Below are 20,129 nucleotides of genomic sequence, written 5' to 3' on the forward strand. Positions count from 1 at the left end.
GGACTGTTCTCCAGGTCCTGGTGGTTAGACCATGCTGTCAAAACAGGAAAGAGAAACTAAACTTAGTGACTGGATGGTCTTGTTGACTGAAATGGCTCTTCCTAGCAATACTCTTTTGTCTTGGAAACAGACTGCTTTCTCCTCAATTTAAGAGGCCAGACCTTCCTCCAGTCAGGATATTTACTATTTGGAAGTATTGAGTTATTTTGCCAGCAGAGCCACTTTACTATCTAATGAGCTTCCTTCCTCCCACAAACATTGCAACTAGTCTAATGGGTTTGTGTACCTGAAGCATGATCAGTTTTGGACTTCTGACAACTTCTTGCTTGCTCCCCAGAGAATAGAATAAGAAAACACATGAATGGATACTTTCATTTGCTAGTTACAGTATGGTGTCTGTGTGTGCATGTGCAAAATACACAAGCCACTGCTCAGTAGCTGAAAGGACTATTATTGAAAAGTAGTTTCAAGGTGTTAACCAACAGCAGTGATTTAGAGGGGTCTTCTGGTATGCTGCTTGTAAACAGTTTCAGAATGGCCCATGTACATAGCCAAACTTCCTCATAAAATTGCTTCTAATATATTCCTCCCACCCTTTCATAGTGACAAGGGCACGTTGCCAAAGACACAGCCCCTTCTTCTGGGGAAAGATAGCACAACTGAAAGCATAGGAATTACCTTTACAGGGATAGCTTCTGTTTGTATAGCCGTTGTCGTCGTCCCCGCCCCGTGGTTCATATTAGCCATGTGAACTGAAGAACCTTGTGCATTTGTTGCAGGGACTGGAAATCCTGAGGTGGTTCATCCAGTCTCTCAAAAATTAAATAAAAATAATAATTTAAAAATTGGGTAGGAGGGCTATCGCTCAGTGCTTAGCACATGATTGCTTGCAAAACGTCTCCAAATAGATCATTGGCATCTCTAGGAAGGGTTGGCAAAGACTTCTGACTGAAACCCTGGAGAGTCACTCTTGGCCTGGTTTGAACAAAATGCTAAACCATAGTCTATCATTACATGAATGAGTTGCTGTGAGCTCAAGCTCATGTTTTTCCATCTCTCCTCTCTTCCTTCAGCACAGCCGTGTTAGATTAACAGCAGTTTAGCATGCCATCTGAGCCCTAAGGTGTGTTTAATCATAAGTATGGTTAATGGAAACAAGTCAGCATCATAAACAATTGTTTGAAGTTGGCTTGTTTCCACTAATCATAGTTAATCACTGTGGGTTGATTTCAGGTAATATGGCAAACCATGGTTAATGTAAAACAGAAGAAGAAGTTTCCAAATTCCTTGCAGCCATACGGGAGGAGAGAGGAGTACATTAGACTGAATCTTGCTGCAGCTCATATTCATAAAGCCAAGCCATAGCTTAATAAGTCATGTTTAGCCTGGAGAAGAAAAGATTGAGGGGAGATATGATAGCACTCTTCAAATACTTAAAAGGTTGTCACACAGACGAGGGCCAGGATCTCTTCTCGAACCTCCCAGAGTGCAGGACACAGAATAACGGGCTCAAGTGACAGGAAGCCAGATTCCAGCTGGACATCAGGAAAAACTTCCTGACTGTTAGAGCAGTACGACAATGGAACCAGTTACCGAGGGAGGTGGTGGGCTCTCCCACACTAGAGGCCTTCAAGAGGCAGCTGGACAACCCTCTGTCAGGGATGCTTTAGGGTGGCTTCCTGCATTGAGCAGGGGGTTGGACTTGATGGCCTTATAGGCCCCTTCCAACTCTGCTATTCTATGATTCTATGTTGTAGACAATCTTGAGCTACGTAGACTGATGGCCTAACTTGATATAAAGCAGTTCCCTATGATCTTAGGTTAGAACCTGGACTGGGAGCCGCTGTGTTCTTCCTTGTGTTTTGCAGTTATGCTTACTGTTTAAAACTTTACTTTCTTTTTATATTTCTTGCTTCGAGGTCTTTTGTAAATCCAGCTGTACAAATAACATTCCCTAGTTATACATGCTTTGTATGCCTGCAATAAAGTACTCTGCTGCTGTGTGTCTATTGATTGATTGATTTTGTATTTTTAATCTGACCAATAATAGACATTCACTGGGTTGCAAAAACTAAAAATACAATATAAAACCATAAAATGCGAAAGGAGAATATACAATAGAAAACAAATGGTGCAAAAATAAATATAAAATATATAAAATCAACCAGACTATCTTAAAAAGAGAGAGAGGTAAAAATGGCTTGTATGGCCACTTGTTCTTAATGGACAATTTAATCCTTTCTGAAACAGGTGTACAGTTTGTCTAATCTCTTACAAAGCTGCAGTTCTTCGTCCTCTTAAATCAGCCTACTTGGTAAATAAGCATTAGTCAAATTTGGATCAATTTAATGTTGTTACCCATGCAAAGGTATAGCTATACCCCCTTTTAGCTTTTTTCAGCTTTAAATCCCTATTGCTATACTCTCGTAAGGCCTGATCCATCCGTGCAGCAACAATACTGAATTTTCTTTCACACAACCATAGCTGGCTTGCTGGTCATCACTTGCTGTATCTCTATACCCAAAATACATGTGTACAGTGTTTCGTGGGATTGTTGCGACAATGAGAATCACTTCAGGTCCAAAAAGGGCTGCTGTAATCCTGCATGAACATGTTCATAGTTCTTCATCCATGCAGTCATCTTCCTGTGTGAGCCTGAGGATAGTGTGTGAGCATGGTGTGATCACATGAAGCAGAGCAGACAAAGTTGCAGAGCAGTCTTTATTGTTTGACTCTGTACAGCACCATGTACATTGATGGCGCTATATAAATTAATAATAACAGTCAAAGTTGAGTGACCCCTTGGACAATAGGTGGGACAGTTTCTAGTCTGCAACTGCTTGAGGTCACCTTCCCATTTTAAGTTTTGTCTAATAAAACATTGGATTTCTTCTCCACGATCTAGGTTTTAAAAAGAAAATACAATGGGGGATTAAAATGTAGAAAGAATTGGTTCTTCTTTTCCTCCTACCACAATTGAATCTTGCAACACATTGGGTAACAGTAAACTCAGTCATATTCAAACCTTGGTAGTTTTTGAGATCCTACATCTTAAAAACAAGGTTGTTGCTTCTCAGTTATTTAATTCCCGTGTAGCAGCAATTCCTGGGTTGTTTAACCTAGGAATTGCTATGGCTGAGAGGCAGTGAGTGTGCTCTCCTTCAAGCACTCATCGCTTCTTCAATCAACAATCCAGGAATGTCCCATTCCTAGGTTGTTACCTTACCGTGTCATCTGAACCCAGAAACTCTGGGTTGTTTAAGGGAGACTTTTAGTCCTAGTTGTTTTTGTAAATGTCTGTGGAGGAGATTGTTGGAGCTGGTAATACGGCCTTTCCCAAACTACATGGTGGAATACAGCTCCCATTATTCTCATCCACCTTGGTTAACAGCCAGGGATGATGATGGCTACAGTTCAACAGTTTCTGGAGGTCCCCAATTTGGGAAAGATGGTGCTAAAAGAACATGATGTTAAAAGGACTCCCCCAAGCCCTCTTGGCACCCTGCCAAGCCTGCAGTGGTCACAAAGTTCACTGCTGAACTGAACACCAAGACTGGGTAACACAAGATTTTAGTGTCCTAAGAGGGCAGGAGCTTGACCTGTAGCCTTGGGCATTCTGCTGTCTTCGCCTCAGCAACATCCAATCCCTATATGTAAAAGTGAATTAATGGCTTGCTTCACAGGATTGTTATTAAGCTGAGCCTTGTGGAGAGGATTTATCTATGTACCATTTTCATGTCAACTAGTTTATAGTTGAAGTTACAAGAATGTTGGTCTAAGCCTAGCTTATCAAAGAATGGAAAACCCTTCATTCCTGTTGGATAGGGGTCTGTTTGGCTTGTGGTGCTGTCGAGCTTGTTCTGGAGGAAGTTGCATTCTCTTTGAAAGATCAAGTATGCGCCCTGGGGATTCTGTGAGATCCAGCTTTGTCACTAGAGGCCCAGGTAGTGACATACAGCATCTTTTACCAGCTTAGACCTGCTACACTAGCTGTGACCTTTCCTGGACAGGAATAGTTTGACCATCTTCTGGTAACCTCCTGTTTGGACTATTGCAATGTATTAAATGTGGGGCTGCCTTTTCAAGACAGTTCAAAAACTGCAGTGAATACAAAACCGTCTTACTGGGATCAAACATTGGGAGGATATTTTGCTGGTATTAAAAGCGCATTGCCATCTGCTGGACTTTTTCCAAGCCCACTTCAAGGTTTTAGTCCTTACCTATAAAGTCCTAAATGATTTGGGATCCAGGGTACCTAAAGGAACTCATGCCCATGTGCTGAACTAATCTGCCAATACCCTTATTGGCAGTCTGGGTGCCTCCACTATCAGAAATGGGGGGGGGCAACTACAGTGAGGGCATTTTGACTCATCACACCTTGATTTTGGAGTTTCCTCTCGAGGGACTTCAAACTGATGCCATCTTTGTCATTTATGACTCTCCTGTTCATCCAGCCATACATTCCCTGACTTTAATTGAACTCTACTTTGCATTCTTTTCTTATAGTATTGTGTGTTATAATATTGTAAAAACTACTTTGAAATTAACGGATATAGATCAGTGTATAACTTTTTTTAAAAAAATAGTTGAAGATCCTGCCTTTGGCTACTTCAGAGCCCTCTTGTATTTATAGCACCTGAAAACCTAGATGCTGAGCAAAACAGGCTTAGACAAAGCACCAGAAACAAAACTTAAACATTAACGAGAAATTCACCCCAAAGTTATATGAACACGTAAATGTGCATTATATAGCCTACTCAACAAAGCCCTGAATCTTTCCTTGGTGTTCAGATTGCTCTAGCATTTCTTATGAAAAGAGCAGGCTGCAACTGCCAAGGCAAGTTGAAAAGTTGAGATGCTTTTCAGAGCTGCTTCTTTTAGCCATCAGGCTCTTCTTGCTTAGTCATTTTTGTTGATGGTGCTGCGTTGACTCACTTGGATTTGTATAGAAGTTTCTCTCCCTGTGAAGCAAAGGCAACATTGCTTAACTCTGTACACCTTTGAACTAATGCCATATAGCTCAAGTGCTGTTTAGTAGAGCATCCTTTTTGGCTGATGCCCTGGACTTGGTGTTGGAAGTCCGTATAACTGCAAGCCTGTGCTATGAACAACTAATGATCTATGTGCCCCATCAAATCGATATTACTTTTTCTAAAAAAAACACACCACACCTTATATTAATGCCACCTTGATAGCAAATGGAAGTCCTGTTGGAATAGAATTAATCGCTGTCCAATTTCCGATCATAACCTTCTTGCAAGAAGATAATGCAGAAACAAGTGCATGATCGACACTACTGCTTTATAACGGTATTGAAGTGCACTGACAACTGTTGGGCGGCCCATGACACATTCCATATACTGTTTTCAAACCACTTTAATAGTGTTATATATCCTGCTTGGTGTAAATCTGGCTAAGGTGTTAAGATGCATTTTATGTTGGAATTTCACTAACTGCAACAGACCATCTGCTTAGTCCAAAGTGTTTGCTCATCTAGAGGGGAGGGCAGTCATTGCATTAAAATAATATGGATTCAAAAGGTTCCTAGGCCTGTATGTAATCAGCTCTACTGTAGGACAGTGGCAGGCTTCAGACTTACAGGATCTACTTTGTCCCCCACCCTCCCCAGATTCTTAAGATCTACTAACTAGAGCCTGGTGAAAAAGACAGACCTTAAAGAATTGTGAGGCCAAGAATTTGTTTCGAGTATCAGATGTGAATACAGTTCACAGTCCTTCCACACAAAAATCAATTCCTCATTCTTCATTTCTGCTAAATAATTGTGTGTGTGGGGGGGGGGGGATTTTGTTGCTGCTATTGTTAATAGCAGAAATTAACAAGCCAGAAATCCTTGTCAAATCTACTGAATGTCCCAGAAATCTACCAGTAGATCAAGGTGTACCTCCTGCCTTACCCCTGCTGTAGGAAACACAAAAGGATGGAGTCAAGGAGTTAAAGCTGTTGTCTCCCTCTGTAGGTCACACTTAACATTAGTTGAAAAAACACACAAAACTACAGCATCAGGGGTGAAGTGCTTTGTGCAGATAAAAAAAAGTTGCTTTCTGTTTGCTGACCTTACTGGAGAGGCAGAAAGGTTTTCTCTGGAGGCTTGGACCATCTTCATAGCTGCTAAACTTTGCAAACCTGCAACATGTACATTGATGGTGCTATATAAATAAATATTAATAAAATAAATAAATAAATAAATAATAGTTGGGTCAGTGTCTTACTCTGCTTTTGCCCTGTAACACAACTTCCATCTTGCAAAACTTTGATTCAGGCTTCCCATGCAACCTAATTGTAAGCTTTATTTGTGGGGGGAAAAACTGGCTGTTCTGTTGCATGTAGATTTGTATTGGCTGGTAAATGGGAAGAAACTTGTGTCTCAGGAATTGAGGTTTATGTTAAATATAGGCTTTAGCCTATCGGTTCTATGAGTGTATGGTTCAACAAGTCTTGGGGTGCGCTTCTATACTCTCCGTACCTTATTACTCTGGCCTTTATAAACCCAATAGCAGCTGTATAAGCTAGCAAAGGCTAACTGTACTCACTTGTGCATGATAACTCTGGTCTTTAAAGATTTTGGTGTATTGTGGTGTAGTAGCGAAAATAGGGTGGATAAAAATCAATGGTTTAAAAAAACTCAAATGGTTTTTAAAATTTATTTTTTTAAAATTATTTTTTAACAATAGTAAATAAAATACTAAATTTCTCTCACTTAAAAATAATATTGTTGCAATTAAGTCTCATCATGAACATGCTAAATCTACACCTTTGGTCTCATAAAAATTAATTAATGGTTCTGTCACACTTATATATATATTGGTAGGAAATTCAGTCGAGTGCGTGTGTTCATTTTAGCTTTCTGCCTGACCTAACAGCTATTGCTTCTTGTTCTGGTGTTTGGGTTTCTGTTCCAGTGACTAAAGTCACATGTGCAAACACACTGGCTGGATAGGATTGTTCCGTGGCGCAGGGCCAAGAAAGGCAGAGGAATTAGTGAAAACAGAAAGACTATAGAGCATGATGGATAAAAACGGGTGATTTTTTTAAAGAGAGAGACAAAGGTGTAAAGACTGCTTGTAAGAAAGAAAATCTAAATTATGTTCTACTTGTAAATTAACATTGTCTAGTGGTCAGATTTGCACCATGGTTCAAGAAATATATGAAAATGTTTCAACTGTTTCAATTTAAATCAGACTTTTCCTTTACTGATTTAAACCATTTATATAAATCACCTTGATTTAAATCAACCCACCCTGGGGACTTTTGGGAGAATTTTAGAAGAATTTATTTAGAGCTGATTTGGGGGGAATTAATTGGCTTGCAATTCTGTGAAATGAAATGGGTGTTCTGTTGCAATAGAAAACTGAATTCAAAGGAGTGTGTGTCCTAGGGCTTAGATCCCATCTCTGCCCTGTACGCAGGTTCTTGAACAAGTTACTTGTCTCAGTCTCACCAGTTTGCCTTCCTTGAAGTGGGTGTTGCTGCAATAGTGGACTTGGTGATTCACCATGCCCTTTTTAGCAGCCATTTTGTGACAGTCAAATGGGCCCCAAAAGATTGGAGGACCCTGTAACTAGTGAGGTTGAGTCTTAGTTGAGTAGAAAGCTGAGCGTCCTAAAAGTCTTTACTGAGTTCCTTCTAACTTTAAGTCAAGGCATTCTCAAAATTTAGAGTTTGAACTCCAACTAGTATAAAGTGTAGGGAACTGGTAGCAAAACCAAAGATAATCACTTCCAATTAAAGGTGTATTTTATTGCTTCTTTTAGCTATCGTTGTCACTAGAATCATAGAATAGCAGAGTTGGAAGGGGCCTACAAGGCCATCTAGTCCAACCCCCTGCTCAATGCAGGAATCCACCCTAAAGCATCCCTGACAGATGGTTGTCCAGCTGCCTCTTGAAGGCCTCTAGTGTGGAAGAGCCCACAACCTCCCTAGGTAACTGATTCCATTGTCGTACTGCTCTAACAGTCAGGAAGTTTTTCCTGATGTCCAGCCGGAATCTGGCTTCCTGTCACTTGAGCCCGTTATTCCATGTCCTGCACTCTGGGACGATCGAGAAGAGATCCTGGCCCTCCTCTGTGTGACAACCTTTCAAGTATTTGAAGACTGCTCTCATGTCTCCCCTCAATCTTCTCTACTCCAGGCTAAACATGCCCAGTTCTTTCAGTCTCTCTTCATAGGGCTTTGTTTCCAGACCCCTGATCATCCTACGCAGCACTATAGGAACTAATTTTTGAGATTTTATAACAAGTACGCAAACTAGAGTCCTCTAGATGTTTTGAATTAAAAGTCCCATAATCTCTGAACATTGGCCGTGTTGGCTGCAGTTGATAGGAGTTGTAATCCAAAGCATGTGTAGAGGGCACCAAGTTGCTTACTCTTGTTATCTAACTTGGAAGTCTAGAATATATACAAGAAAGCTTCTTGAAACTGTTTCCACTTCAAAATAAATACATATTCCTTGTGATCAAGTGGTAACTCGTTTCAGCCACAGAAAGGGTTTAACACCACTCTTTTATTTAAGAAATGTATATCCCACATTTTTAACTTAAAAAACTATTATGCGACTAACAAGGAAACTTACTTAAAGCACATAAAAACATCAGTAAAAAGCACAACGCATAGCAGCAAACAACCACCATAATATAATAAAAACAGTTGGTAAGACCAGATAACATACTATAAAATAAAGCCATTCTAAATACTTTTAAAAAATGCAAATGAATATGATGGACTTTATCGGGGTAATTGCTTACCCAAAAATATATAGCAGAGTGCAAATAGCAGCAGCGTAGAGTCTGGAAATGGTTTCAGCTTGAATTTAGGAACAAAAAGAAGCACTCACGGTCTTTGGTCAGTAAGAAGCTTTACTGACACTAAATAAATTACTTACAGAATAAATGGTCATATATACAGTCCTTTCACCAACAGTACAGCAACACAACGTAGCAGTATAACATCAGCAGATAATGTCAGCAGTAAGTTCCAGCAGTAAGTTCCAGCAGTAAGTTCCAGCAGTAAGTTCCAGCAGTAAGAAGCCATACAACATGGACTTCTTAAATACACTTTTCTCCTTGGCCCAATTAACCAATAGTCTCTTCATCTTGTACATCTCGTACCGCACGTAGGCCAGGGAAGAATCTGCTTCATACTGGACTTCTCCTGGCAGAGACAATCTGGCCAAGGACATCTTTTTAACTCTTTAGAGTCCTTTTCCTTCTGTGGGTAAAAACCTAACACCAACAGACTTCGCTTGGCATGATCTGTTAACTTTTTAGGTGCTTAGCAATCGTATTAAGGGGAAGAATTCCCTAGTTTGGGTATCACCACATAAAAGGCCTGTTCCTCAGTTGTTACGTGCCTAACCTCAAAGTGGGGGCACATGGAGACGGACATTTGAAGATGACTTTGGTTACTGTGCAAGTTTATGTGGGAACAGGTGGCCCTTTAGATACCTCATCCAGTGCTTCAGATTGGTCCTAGAAGCAAACTGGAACCTGTTAAAAGATTTAACACTGGAGTGATGTGATGGGCAGTCTATAACTTTGCTCTGTATTTTTTGCGTTTCAAAGTAAAATAATAATATTTTTTATATACTTTTTAGACCAACATGCAGTCTTACAGGAGACAGTGGTAAACTAAACTTGGTTGACAGTTTTACTAGGCTTGCTGAATGGTACCAATTCAGCATTATAAAAGGCAGAAAACTTTAATTACAATTTTTGCTCATAGTAACTGGTGTGACTAGACATGCCTTCAAATTAATAGTGGAATGCATAAATGTTCAGTTAATCACTGTTTTGGAGTAAGCCACAGACCACTACGATAGTTTACAAGGGAATAGGAGAATATGACTAGGAATGAGCAACTCGGCTTCCGTGAAATAACTTTCTGATTTGGACGTTTGGTGGATCCCTGAGTATGGGCTTTGTGTTTAGCAGAAAATGAGTAAACTAGGAATAGAACAATTGTGTACTAGCTCTGAAAGCTCTGTCTGCTTGTTATGAATGAAATGAAATGTGTATGCTTAACATTATTCCCCCCCTTTTTTTTTTAAACAGAGCTCAACAAAAACCCAGTGGAAGGCTTTTCAGCAGGCTTAATAGATGACAATGATCTCTATCGATGGGAAGTCCTTATTATTGGCCCTCCAGATACACTGTAGTAAGTATTGCTAACAGCATAACCAAAAACTTCTTTAAGTGTCCATTATTTTGCTGAACAGCTTCTTTCTTTGGCCCTGCTGACATGGATTTAATTTTACTACTAAAATGTGGCTTAATACTTCATTTGGGGGCAACTAAATCTTAGTATAACACCTATATATTCCAAATCTGAATTATCTACCTCCTCACCAATACAAATTGGGGGTGGGGGGGAACAGAAAAGGAAAGTCATCTGTAAAAGCCATATGATAAAGATGATCTATGTACCGAGAGATTCCTTTATATGGGTAGATTAAAATGTCACTCAGGCCAAAGTATGTGAAACCACAATACCTGACAGAATGCCTCTCCCGACATGAACCTACCTGTACACTGTGCTCAACGTCTAAAGTCCTCCTCCGAGTGCCTACTCCGAGGGAAGCTTGGAGGATGGCAACAAGGGAGAGGGCCTTCTCAGTGGTGGCCCTCCAATTGTGGAATGATCTCCCTGACGAGGCTCGCCTGGCGCCAACATTGTTATCTTTTTGGCACCAGGTCAAGACTTTTCTCTTCTCCCAGGCATTTAACAGCATTTAACAACATATGCAAAGTTTGTTTGTTTTTTAATGGACCCCAGAACTGTTGTTGCTTAAATGGATACTGTTGTGTTTTTAACTTTTGTAAACTGCCCAGAGAGCTTCAGCTATGGGGCAGTATATAAATTTAATAAATAAATAAATAAACTGAGCAAAATAAGATGGAATTTGGTACACTAAATATCAAGCATGTATACTTGTAAGTAAATCCAATTTAAACCCAATGGGGCTTACTTCACTGGGTTTTGCTGTACTTGGCACTAAAAAGTCTGCTTTTCAAAAAGCTAGTAAACCTAAACTAAATGCATCATGGTTCCTTAGTACTCACCTTTTGAAATTCCAGACTTGACTTTGTGAGGAAATCACTAAAGAGTTGGAAACAGTTCAAGGGATTAAATAATCCTGATGTTCTGAGTGTATACATTAATGCTGAAACCCCAGAATACACACTTATCTACCGAACACATAGCTTTCCTTAGCCGTTTAATCAATAATCACTCCCTTGGACACAGTACTCTAAAAGATTAACTCTGCTTGAGTTCAAAGCAGTGGTCAGTTTAAACCATTGAAGCTTCTAAAGGCCATTTACTGAGAAATCTCTTAATTCTTTCAGTGAAGGCGGTGTCTTCAAGGCTCACCTTACTTTCCCAAAGGACTATCCACTCAGGCCGCCAAAAATGAAGTTTATCACAGAAATATGGCATCCAAATGGTAAGATACTATGATATGTGTAAAATGTAGTGTTCTGACTTACATCTGAAATTAATCTGAACGAAGTTGGGAGCAACAGGGGGAATTGTCCGTAAATTGGGAAGGTCACCTCTTCCGTTTGCAGAAGGTGTCCCAACCAATTTTCCACAAGCTGTCTTCCACCACAGCCCACTCTACTCAGCAGAATTCCCTGAGCCCCAGGGAGTATTTTCAGGGAGTTCTGGGAGCTTGTGGGGAGAGAAGAGAGAGCGAAAAAATCAGCCTTCACCCACCTCTTTCCACAGGCAGATATCTAGATCCAACCTAGTGGCTGGGTTCAGATGATCATATAGGGAGAGGAAACCATTGTGGCTTCTCCCCCTGCCCGGCGTGTATTGTGTGCGTACGTGCGTGATGCCATTTTCCCTGCAAGGTGACATCTGAACCTTGTGTGCAGCGTTGTGGGGATGGCTTTGTACCTACCCTGCTACCCATGACTTGCAGTTTGGAAGACGTGCCAAGCCACATTGCATCATGGGGAGCTATGCAAATGGCGGACCAAGCCATGATGGCCTTTTCTCCCTATGCGATCATCCAAATACCCCAGTGACTGGGTTCTCACGACATGACAACCCATTATGGGTTTTTGTGTGAAACAAGTTGCAGTGGGTTATCGTGTGGTCCGAACATGGCTTTTGGCCAACAAGCGACCCTGACAACCAACGGCTTGTTCTACAGGTTGTTAAATCCATGATAGGTTGGCGTGCCCAAACTCAGCAGAGCCAACCCGTTGTGGCGACCGGACGGAAGCCACAAGAGCAGAAAAAACCCGGCTCCTTTTCCTGAGCAATCTCGCCCATCCACCGATGCCAAAACGGCACTTTGGAGGGGCTGTCATGTGCTTGCCTAATACTTTTTAATTTAGTTTTGGGGCCCTGACATTTGTGCAAGTGGGACTGGAATATATTTTATTTTATATAATTTTTTGGCCCGGGAATTTGCGCCAATATCTTTGTTATATTATTATTATTATCATCTCTTTCTCGCTTGTGACAGGATGCTATTATTTTTTGCTGGCTTTTCGGTGAACATGTGCACTTGCAATTGCCTTGCCTGTGTTTCAGCTTTCAAATGGAACCAATTGCATAGTGAAAATACCAGATTATTGGCAAGAAGAGACGGCATATAGGCTGTTTTGGCAGCCATTGACAGTGACAGGTGGGGGAAAGGGGTCATGATCGCCCACTTAGCAAGGTGATCCCAGAGTTTTAAGTGTTGAGTTGACTCTTGGGGCTGTCCTGTTTCCATCCCACGCTTTCCTGAGTCTCTAGCAAGTCCTTTTAAGGCAGATCTTTGCTCTGGTAGTTCAGAGGAATACTACCTAAAACATGTCTTGTCAGATCAGAATCCTCAAGTTACTCTGAAAGTGGCCAGTTTTTGTGCCGCTGCCATAAGCCAACGGAAATTGATGTTGGACGGTTTTATTGATCTGTAATATTTTAAATTCAGGTTGGGACTGTTGTGTTTAATGCAGTGACTTTATGTATTTCTGTATGCATTTTATCAGAATGTTTTTTTTTATTTCTGTTTTTTGCTGCACTGGTCTGTGACTGAAATAAATAAGCTGAAACTGAATAGTAATTTGATCTTTAATCATTACTGAGACTGGCATTCTCCACCAGCCTCCCTTCTTGACTTTACACTATTATCTAAAGACGGGATCATCACTACGGTGCTAAGCCTCTGAAATCTGTTCTCTCTCTCCCCACCCCACCCCTTGCTCCTTTTTGGTAGTTGACAAAAATGGCGATGTCTGTATTTCCATCCTTCATGAGCCTGGCGAAGACAAGTATGGCTATGAGAAACCTGAGGAACGCTGGCTACCCATCCATACTGTGGAAACCATAATGATTAGTGTAATTTCTATGCTGGCAGATCCCAACGGCGACTCTCCTGCTAACGTGGATGCAGCGGTATGACTCCTATGGCTTGTAAATCTATTTCCAGCCTTGCTGTTTAAGCGCTACAATTGAATTGGGAACAGTTTCATGTATTTGGCACGCATATGTGTAGTAGATATATATTGCTTTATATAGCTATTATGTCAGTTGTATGTACTTACCCTTTCCGGTTCAGCTTGTGTGGCAAGGGAAAGCTGCTGCTTGATGGATAAAGTATTGCATAGCGGCAGGGTGGATAAAAATAATTAAAAAAAAAAAAAAAAGATTGGATTTTTAAAATTTAAATCTGATTTTTTTAAAATAAAATGCTTTTTGAGGGAAAATCTATCTAAATATAGTTTTCTATTTAAGATACATTATAGTCCAAAGGTTATTCATCATGAAATAAAGCTTAGTTTTTAATTATGTAGCATGAGGTTGTCTATTCATGCAATGTTTAAATGTTTGGGTAAATGAATTCCATTAATCCGTTCACAATGTCATGCTCTTCCAGAGGTTTCTGTAAGATTATTGGGCAATTTTTCTATCTAGAAGATAGTATCACAGATGCTTGGTTTTACAGTTCTCAAAACTGTGAATTTGTGTCTGCAGAGATCACAATCCCATTGTGCCTTTGCAAAGCTATATTCACAGAATCAACCCCTTTACCTCTTAAGTGCTAAGTTTCAAATAATTCAATGAATAGAGTGCACCTTTTGGGGGGGGGGGGTCACATGATTAAATCGAGTCTTTCTGAGTAGTGATTTAAATCATGATTTAAATCAAATCCGCCCTGCATAGTAGTGTTGCTTTTGAAAAGAGTTGAGTAGTTTCAAATATCTGACTGTTGAGCCTGAAAAAGTAGCTGATGGCTGGCAAATTCTCTGAAATTGCAGAAGCTGGTCTAACAAATGAGGTTTCAGTGTTCTGCTTTGCCCCTCCTTGTCTGCCCTGATAACAGGGGAAAGCCCTGATAACTTCGGGTGCAAGATTAATTTAGGGTGCATGGAATTTACACACAGTCCTGAGCTGTGGCTACAGAATGGATGGCTTGCGTCCTTTCACTCCAAGAACAACAGAGAACTTTTTTAAAAAGAGTCCCAAACAGCACTTGCTACAGCTTAAAAAATGTGTTTAATGACTGAAATTTCCTGTTTTAATGACAAGTATCAGTTACTGATATTGAAAGAATAAGCAGATAATTTTATATCACTTCACTAATTTTGGCTGAAAAGAAATTAATGTGTTGGAATAATTTGCATTGGAGTAATGCGTTGCGTTGGGAGTAATTTGAAATCTGGATTTCAATTTACAGAAAGAATGGAGGGAAGATAGAAATGGAGAATTCAAAAGGAAAGTTGCCCGCTGTGTAAGAAAAAGCCAAGAGACTGCATTTGAGTGACACTTAATTCAGCAGCTAGTAGCTTCACGTTTTTCAGGGTAAGTCATTTTTAAGTTACAGAAAATTCCTTTTTGAACTGGGAAAAGTGCAAGAGAAATATTAGCTTTATATGCTGAATGCTCGAGGTACTGAGGTAAGGTTTGACAGAATGCAAGTGCGTCTTTCTTCTGTCTTTTGCTTTAGTTGGGCGGATTTGATCTCTACTCCCACCCCAAATTCCACTAGGGAAGAATCTGTTAATGGTGTTGAGACTAGGTTGTATAGAAGCTCAGCTTGATATGGAGTAGGACCCCAACCAACAAAACAAAACTAGAATATAAATTCTTGACTAAGAGATGTTTATATCTGGAGCTCAAGCCTTCCTTATTGTATTGAGGTCCCAATCTCCGTTGCACACATAATGGAACAGTGATCATAGCCCTAGTCACTGGAAAATTCGAGGAAGAGTCAGAGTAATGTAATTGGTAGTGTGTCATGCTTTAGCGAGGTCTAAATTAATCTCAGCTATAAAAACTACTTGGGACCATGGTTTTTTTGCGTGGATACAGGTGGAGAATGGAATTATTATTATTTATTTATTTATTTATATAGCACCATCAATGTACATGGTGCTGTACAGAGTAAAACAATAAATAGCAAGACCCTGCTGCATTGGCTTACATTCTAATAATGTAATCATGTATGTCACCCTGAGTTCTTCAGAGGAAGGGCAGAATAAAACTAGTAGTTTGTTTGTTTATTTATTTATTTATTTATTTATTTATTTATTTATTAAACTTATATACCGCCCCCATAGCCAGGGCTCTCTGGGCGGTTTACAGAAATTCTAAAAAATAAAGATAAAAACGAGTACACAAAATTTAAAATTCTAAAGCACAGAACATACACACATAAAGCATTAAAAGCCGTTAAAAACTAAACATGTGGGTAATTAAGATGTGCCGCCATATGCCTGGGCAAAGAGGAAAGTCTTAACCTGGTGCCGGAAAGATAGCAGCGTTAGCGCCAGGTGAGCCTCGTCAGGGAGATCATTCCATAGTCTGGGGGCCACCACCGAAAAGGCCCTGTCCCTCCTTGCCACACTCCGAGCCTCTCTCGGAGTAGGCACCCGGAGGAGGACCTTAGATGTTGAACGTAGTGACTGGGTATCTTCACGTTGGGAGAGGCATTCCGTCAAGTATTGTGGTCCCAAGCCGTGTATGGCTTTATAGGTCAGAGTTTAACCTTCTACCGGCTGGCTGAGTACAAAGAGCGTATCAAGAGGAGGCTACAGCTGAGGTGTCAGGACAGGTTGGGTGCTGTTTTGGGTAACTGTGCTTCTTTTGTGTAGGCACATGTGCCTCACTAGCTTGATTAAATGTTGAGCTAGACCTTCAAGAATGCCTCAAACACTGAACTGGTTTGGGGTGGCCATGCAGTACACTCTTATGGGACATCTCAGTACATATGTGGGAGATCAGGGTAGATGGAGGTTGCCTTCCAGATATCCAACCAAGACACTCTTGTATGTGGGAAACATTGGAGAAGGCTAGTAAGCTTTCCACAATGCAGGGAGATCTTAACTGGAGAGTGTGGCGCATTGAAATAACTACCCCTCCGTAGCCCCACCACTCTTCATAGAGGATTGCCTGATAATTTTATTTTATTTTTCTCTGTTAAGGAATGCTTAATTACAGGCAAATTTCCTCTCTGCAGCTGGCATGCTGTTGCTTCTGATGGTTGGATCTGCTGAACTACCATCTTGGCACAAATGTATTATACTCCCACTTACTGTTGATAGTTTGAGGATGCTTAATTTTAGTAAGTGCTGGGGGGAAAGAAATCCTGCCAGAATTTGCAGTTAAGTTGGTTTGACAGTTAAAGGCTATACTTTTCTTAGTCTTAGTAAATGAGCTCTGTCCCAAAACCTTTGACACCCCCAAACCCTCTGTGCTGGTCCTGTTCCTATTTTGCTGTAAGTAGGTCAAGACTTTGTTAAGCAACAATCTGCCCAATTCAACTATAAGTCTTCTAAACTTACGTAGACATATTCTACAGGAATAATGGAAAGGTACCTAAACATTCTTTCAAAGAACGGTTTCTTAAATGGAGATCCTCCCACACTCCCAGTTAATGGATTGAAGAGGGTTCTTCATCGAGTGCTACATACTTGATTAAGCCACTTTCTATCAGAAGTGGTTAACAACATTTGTATTTCTGAATCAAATGTTTGTGTTCTATCTGAAAACACTCATCCCCCGCCCGAAGGATGCCTTTTGGAAGAGTTCTCTGTAAAGTGAGCATTTTAATGTATTTTGCCAGGGCTGTACTGCTGACAATGTTTGAATGTTCATGCAAGAGAGGGCATTTTAAACACAATTTTGTGCTTTGAAAGGAGCTGGCAGAGGGAGCTCATGTCAACACAGCTATTTTAGTTCTTAGTTTTAGAAAACAGCCGTTAAAGTTCATGTGACTTCTTTAAATATTTAACTACCAAAGATGCTCAGAGTACTAGTTATGTTAGTTGTATACTTCCTGGAGGACTGACCTCCAAAGACCAGTTTTACACCAGTTTTAAAATCTCTTCGCTGGCTGCCTATTAGTTTCCAGGCAGAGTATAAAGCGTTGGTTATCACCTTTAAAGCCCTACATAGTTTGGGTTCAGGCTACCTGCGGGATCGCCTTCTCCCGTACAATCGCCCCGCACCCTCAGGTCCTCTGGGAAGAATTTACTCCAGCCAACAAAAACAAGGCTGACAACTATTACCCAGAGGACCTTTTCTTCTGACGCTCCCAGTTTGTGGAATGGCTTGCTGGAAGAGATTCGTCAACTTAATAGTCTTCTGGAATTTAAGAAAGCTGTAACGACTGATTTCTTTCAGCAGCCCACTTGAATTTTAAATTTGCCTTTTAATGATGTGCTGCTTTTAGTGATGTATTGGTTTTAAATGTTTTAATTAGTTGTATGATGTTGCATTTGTGTTGTGCCCCATCTTGATCCGGAGGGAGAGGCAGGTAACAATTATTATTATTATTATTATTATTATTATTATTATTATTATTATTATCTGTGGAGGAACACTGAATGGGGACCCGGAACAGATGCTGGTGTTGGGAATTAACTGCTTTATGAAAACATGCGTGGATCCTCACGTCAACATCTCTGTGAAGTGCTCATTGCAGAGAAGTGTACTTCGGAATCTGCTGCAACCCTGTAGTATAAAGAAGCTATGAGTCTAGATCGAATTTGGCTGATGGTTCCCTATTCTTGCCTTTGTAGGTCTTCAATTGAGGAATATGGCACTGTTTTTCCTGCACTCTACCCACCTATTGCTGGACTTCTGTTTATACCAAGTTGGCAGACACTGGCTGGAACTGGGCTGCAATAAAACATGCCAGTTATTAATGATGACAGAGAGCCTAATACGTGCCAACAAGGATTTGCGCATTTTGAAAACTAATGGAACTGCTTTAACCTTCAGGAAGAATTGTAAAGATGTGTACATAGCACAACATGATCCGGATAATATATATACTGTTCATGTACATCCACAAATACACATTGTACCAAATAATGCTGTCTTGTAGTTAGAATAAGAATCGTGTAAATTCTACAGATTTTTAGCAGGTTTTCCTCCCTTCCCCACTCCCAATTCATGGGTTTTTTTTTCTTATGAGTCTTTAAAAATTTCTCGTGAAGCATGTCGGACTAAAACAAATTAGGATTAAAAAAAATTCCGTTTTAACTTTTTCTTTTTCTTTTCAGCCATTGAAGATTCATTAAAATCTCTGACTTTAATAAAGTTTAATACCTTTGTAACCCCCTTCCCCTCAACTTTTTCAGATGACATTAATGAAACCCTGATCTATGACTTGATTCTAATGATGACTTGAACACTGTCATCAGGAGGTGCATTTGTTTTCTCTGCGTTACCACCCAGCTGTGCGCATCACTTGGCTTGGATGTAGCAATAAGACACAACAGCTGTGGAGCACCCTTGAACCTGATATCTCTCCCAAAAAGGCTGAGAGCTTTGGAAGTGGTCAGCTAAGGAAGTTAGCCAGTGTAGGTCGATCTGCTTTTTTAAAAAATTATTTCTTGCTGGTTTGAAGTTGGATAAATAAAAGCATGCAGACCTGTAGGCTTTCAAGTGAGTTCTGGTTTGGCTATCAAATGCTTATCTTCCCCCTTCCTCTTCTCTCTCATTTCTCTTTTTGTCCTTCATATTTCTTTGCCTCCTAATCTCCTGCAGATTTTCCTCACTTAATGTATAAAGAGAAATTGCGATGTATATTTTCATGTAACTTGATTTTGGAATTCTGTCACCTTCTGTAGTGAGTTCTTCCAAAATATAAATTTTTCCAATAGCTTGGTGTCAAGTTGGCTGTCTGCAATATCAAAAACGGGAACACGTTTTCAGAGAGCCTTAAGCAGGATGCTGGTGGCCTGCTTAGATTGGTAGCAAACGCTTGCTAATGGGACTTCTTCAACAGGTGACTCCTCAATGCTGTGGAACTGAATTGTCTGGTTCTGTCCGAAGACCTACTAATGAGTTCTGTGAACCTCCATGTATAGTATGTAAAGTATCCCTAACCACTGTCTTAAAAAACGAAGCACCTTCTTGGAGGATTATAAATGCAGAAAACATAAAAGTATGCATTGAATTTTGTTGTAGGGATATGCTCAGTGGTTGTCTCTTGGAAGCTGAAGTGGGACAAGCCTAATCTTCATTGGGTGTAAAGGAATAAAATGTGCATACTGATAAAGGGGTGGGTGGGAGAGAAGGAGGGCACAACTGCTAAGGTACAAGTTGTAATGGTGCAAAAACAGCTTCCCGTTCTAGTCCAGTAAACCAGAGGTGTGCAATCTCTTCGTTAGAAGCATTTAATATTCTGATATTACATACACTGTAGGTTGTAGCTGTAGGCGTGTTTGGTCTCTTTGTTGGTGATTCTGTACCTTCTAGCGCTGTTGACAGCTTTCAATAGCCCCTGCTTCAAAGCAGTGGCTGGAGGCAATTTGCTTGGTGTAAGTTTGAATCCACAGAGGAATAGCAGCATCCCTCTGGTATAATGTGGGGGCAGGTGGTGGTTAGAAACACATGTCCTTATCGTGTATTTGTTTCAGCAGGAGCTCTTGACAAAACATATTAACTGCCCTCACTTTAAAGTGTGGGGACTCTTAACTCCATGTAAATATCCTTCTGACGAAAGAAAACATTTGTTAATATAGCAAAGGGACTGGAGTGAAACAGATCTTCTGTGGCTTTTTTTGTCTAAGTAGTTAATTGCATAGGGCCTAAATGGTTGGATCGGAACTAATTCACAGCTACTACTGTGTGACTGTAAAAAAAAAAAGTATATATGCGCG

The 20,129-nt window shown here is 40.3% G+C and overlaps 1 protein-coding gene across 2 annotated transcripts in view; it reads left to right on the forward strand.

The window, feature by feature from the left end:
* UBE2G1 (ubiquitin conjugating enzyme E2 G1) overlaps positions 1 to 18,162 on the forward strand; it is a 33,355-nt gene extending 15,193 nt beyond the window's left edge. The window contains exons 2-6 of one of the 2 annotated variants that reach the window (XM_063146619.1): positions 10,068 to 10,170; positions 11,361 to 11,458; positions 13,232 to 13,410; positions 14,693 to 14,817; positions 18,039 to 18,162. In XM_063146619.1, the coding sequence (XP_063002689.1) occupies positions 10,068 to 10,170; positions 11,361 to 11,458; positions 13,232 to 13,410; positions 14,693 to 14,779 (467 nt within the window). In that variant the 3' untranslated portion in view covers positions 14,780 to 14,817; positions 18,039 to 18,162. Of the gene's footprint in view, positions 1 to 10,067; positions 10,171 to 11,360; positions 11,459 to 13,231; positions 13,411 to 14,692; positions 14,818 to 17,299; positions 17,319 to 18,038 lie in introns of those variants that run through there. The other variant, XM_063146620.1, reaches the window with a different exon arrangement.
* Positions 18,163 to 20,129: the final 1,967 nt, after the last annotated feature.

The sequence above is a fragment of the Elgaria multicarinata genome, chromosome 22 (genome assembly GCF_023053635.1).
Source record: "Elgaria multicarinata webbii isolate HBS135686 ecotype San Diego chromosome 22, rElgMul1.1.pri, whole genome shotgun sequence".
NCBI classification, from domain to species: Eukaryota; Metazoa; Chordata; class Lepidosauria; order Squamata; family Anguidae; genus Elgaria; species Elgaria multicarinata.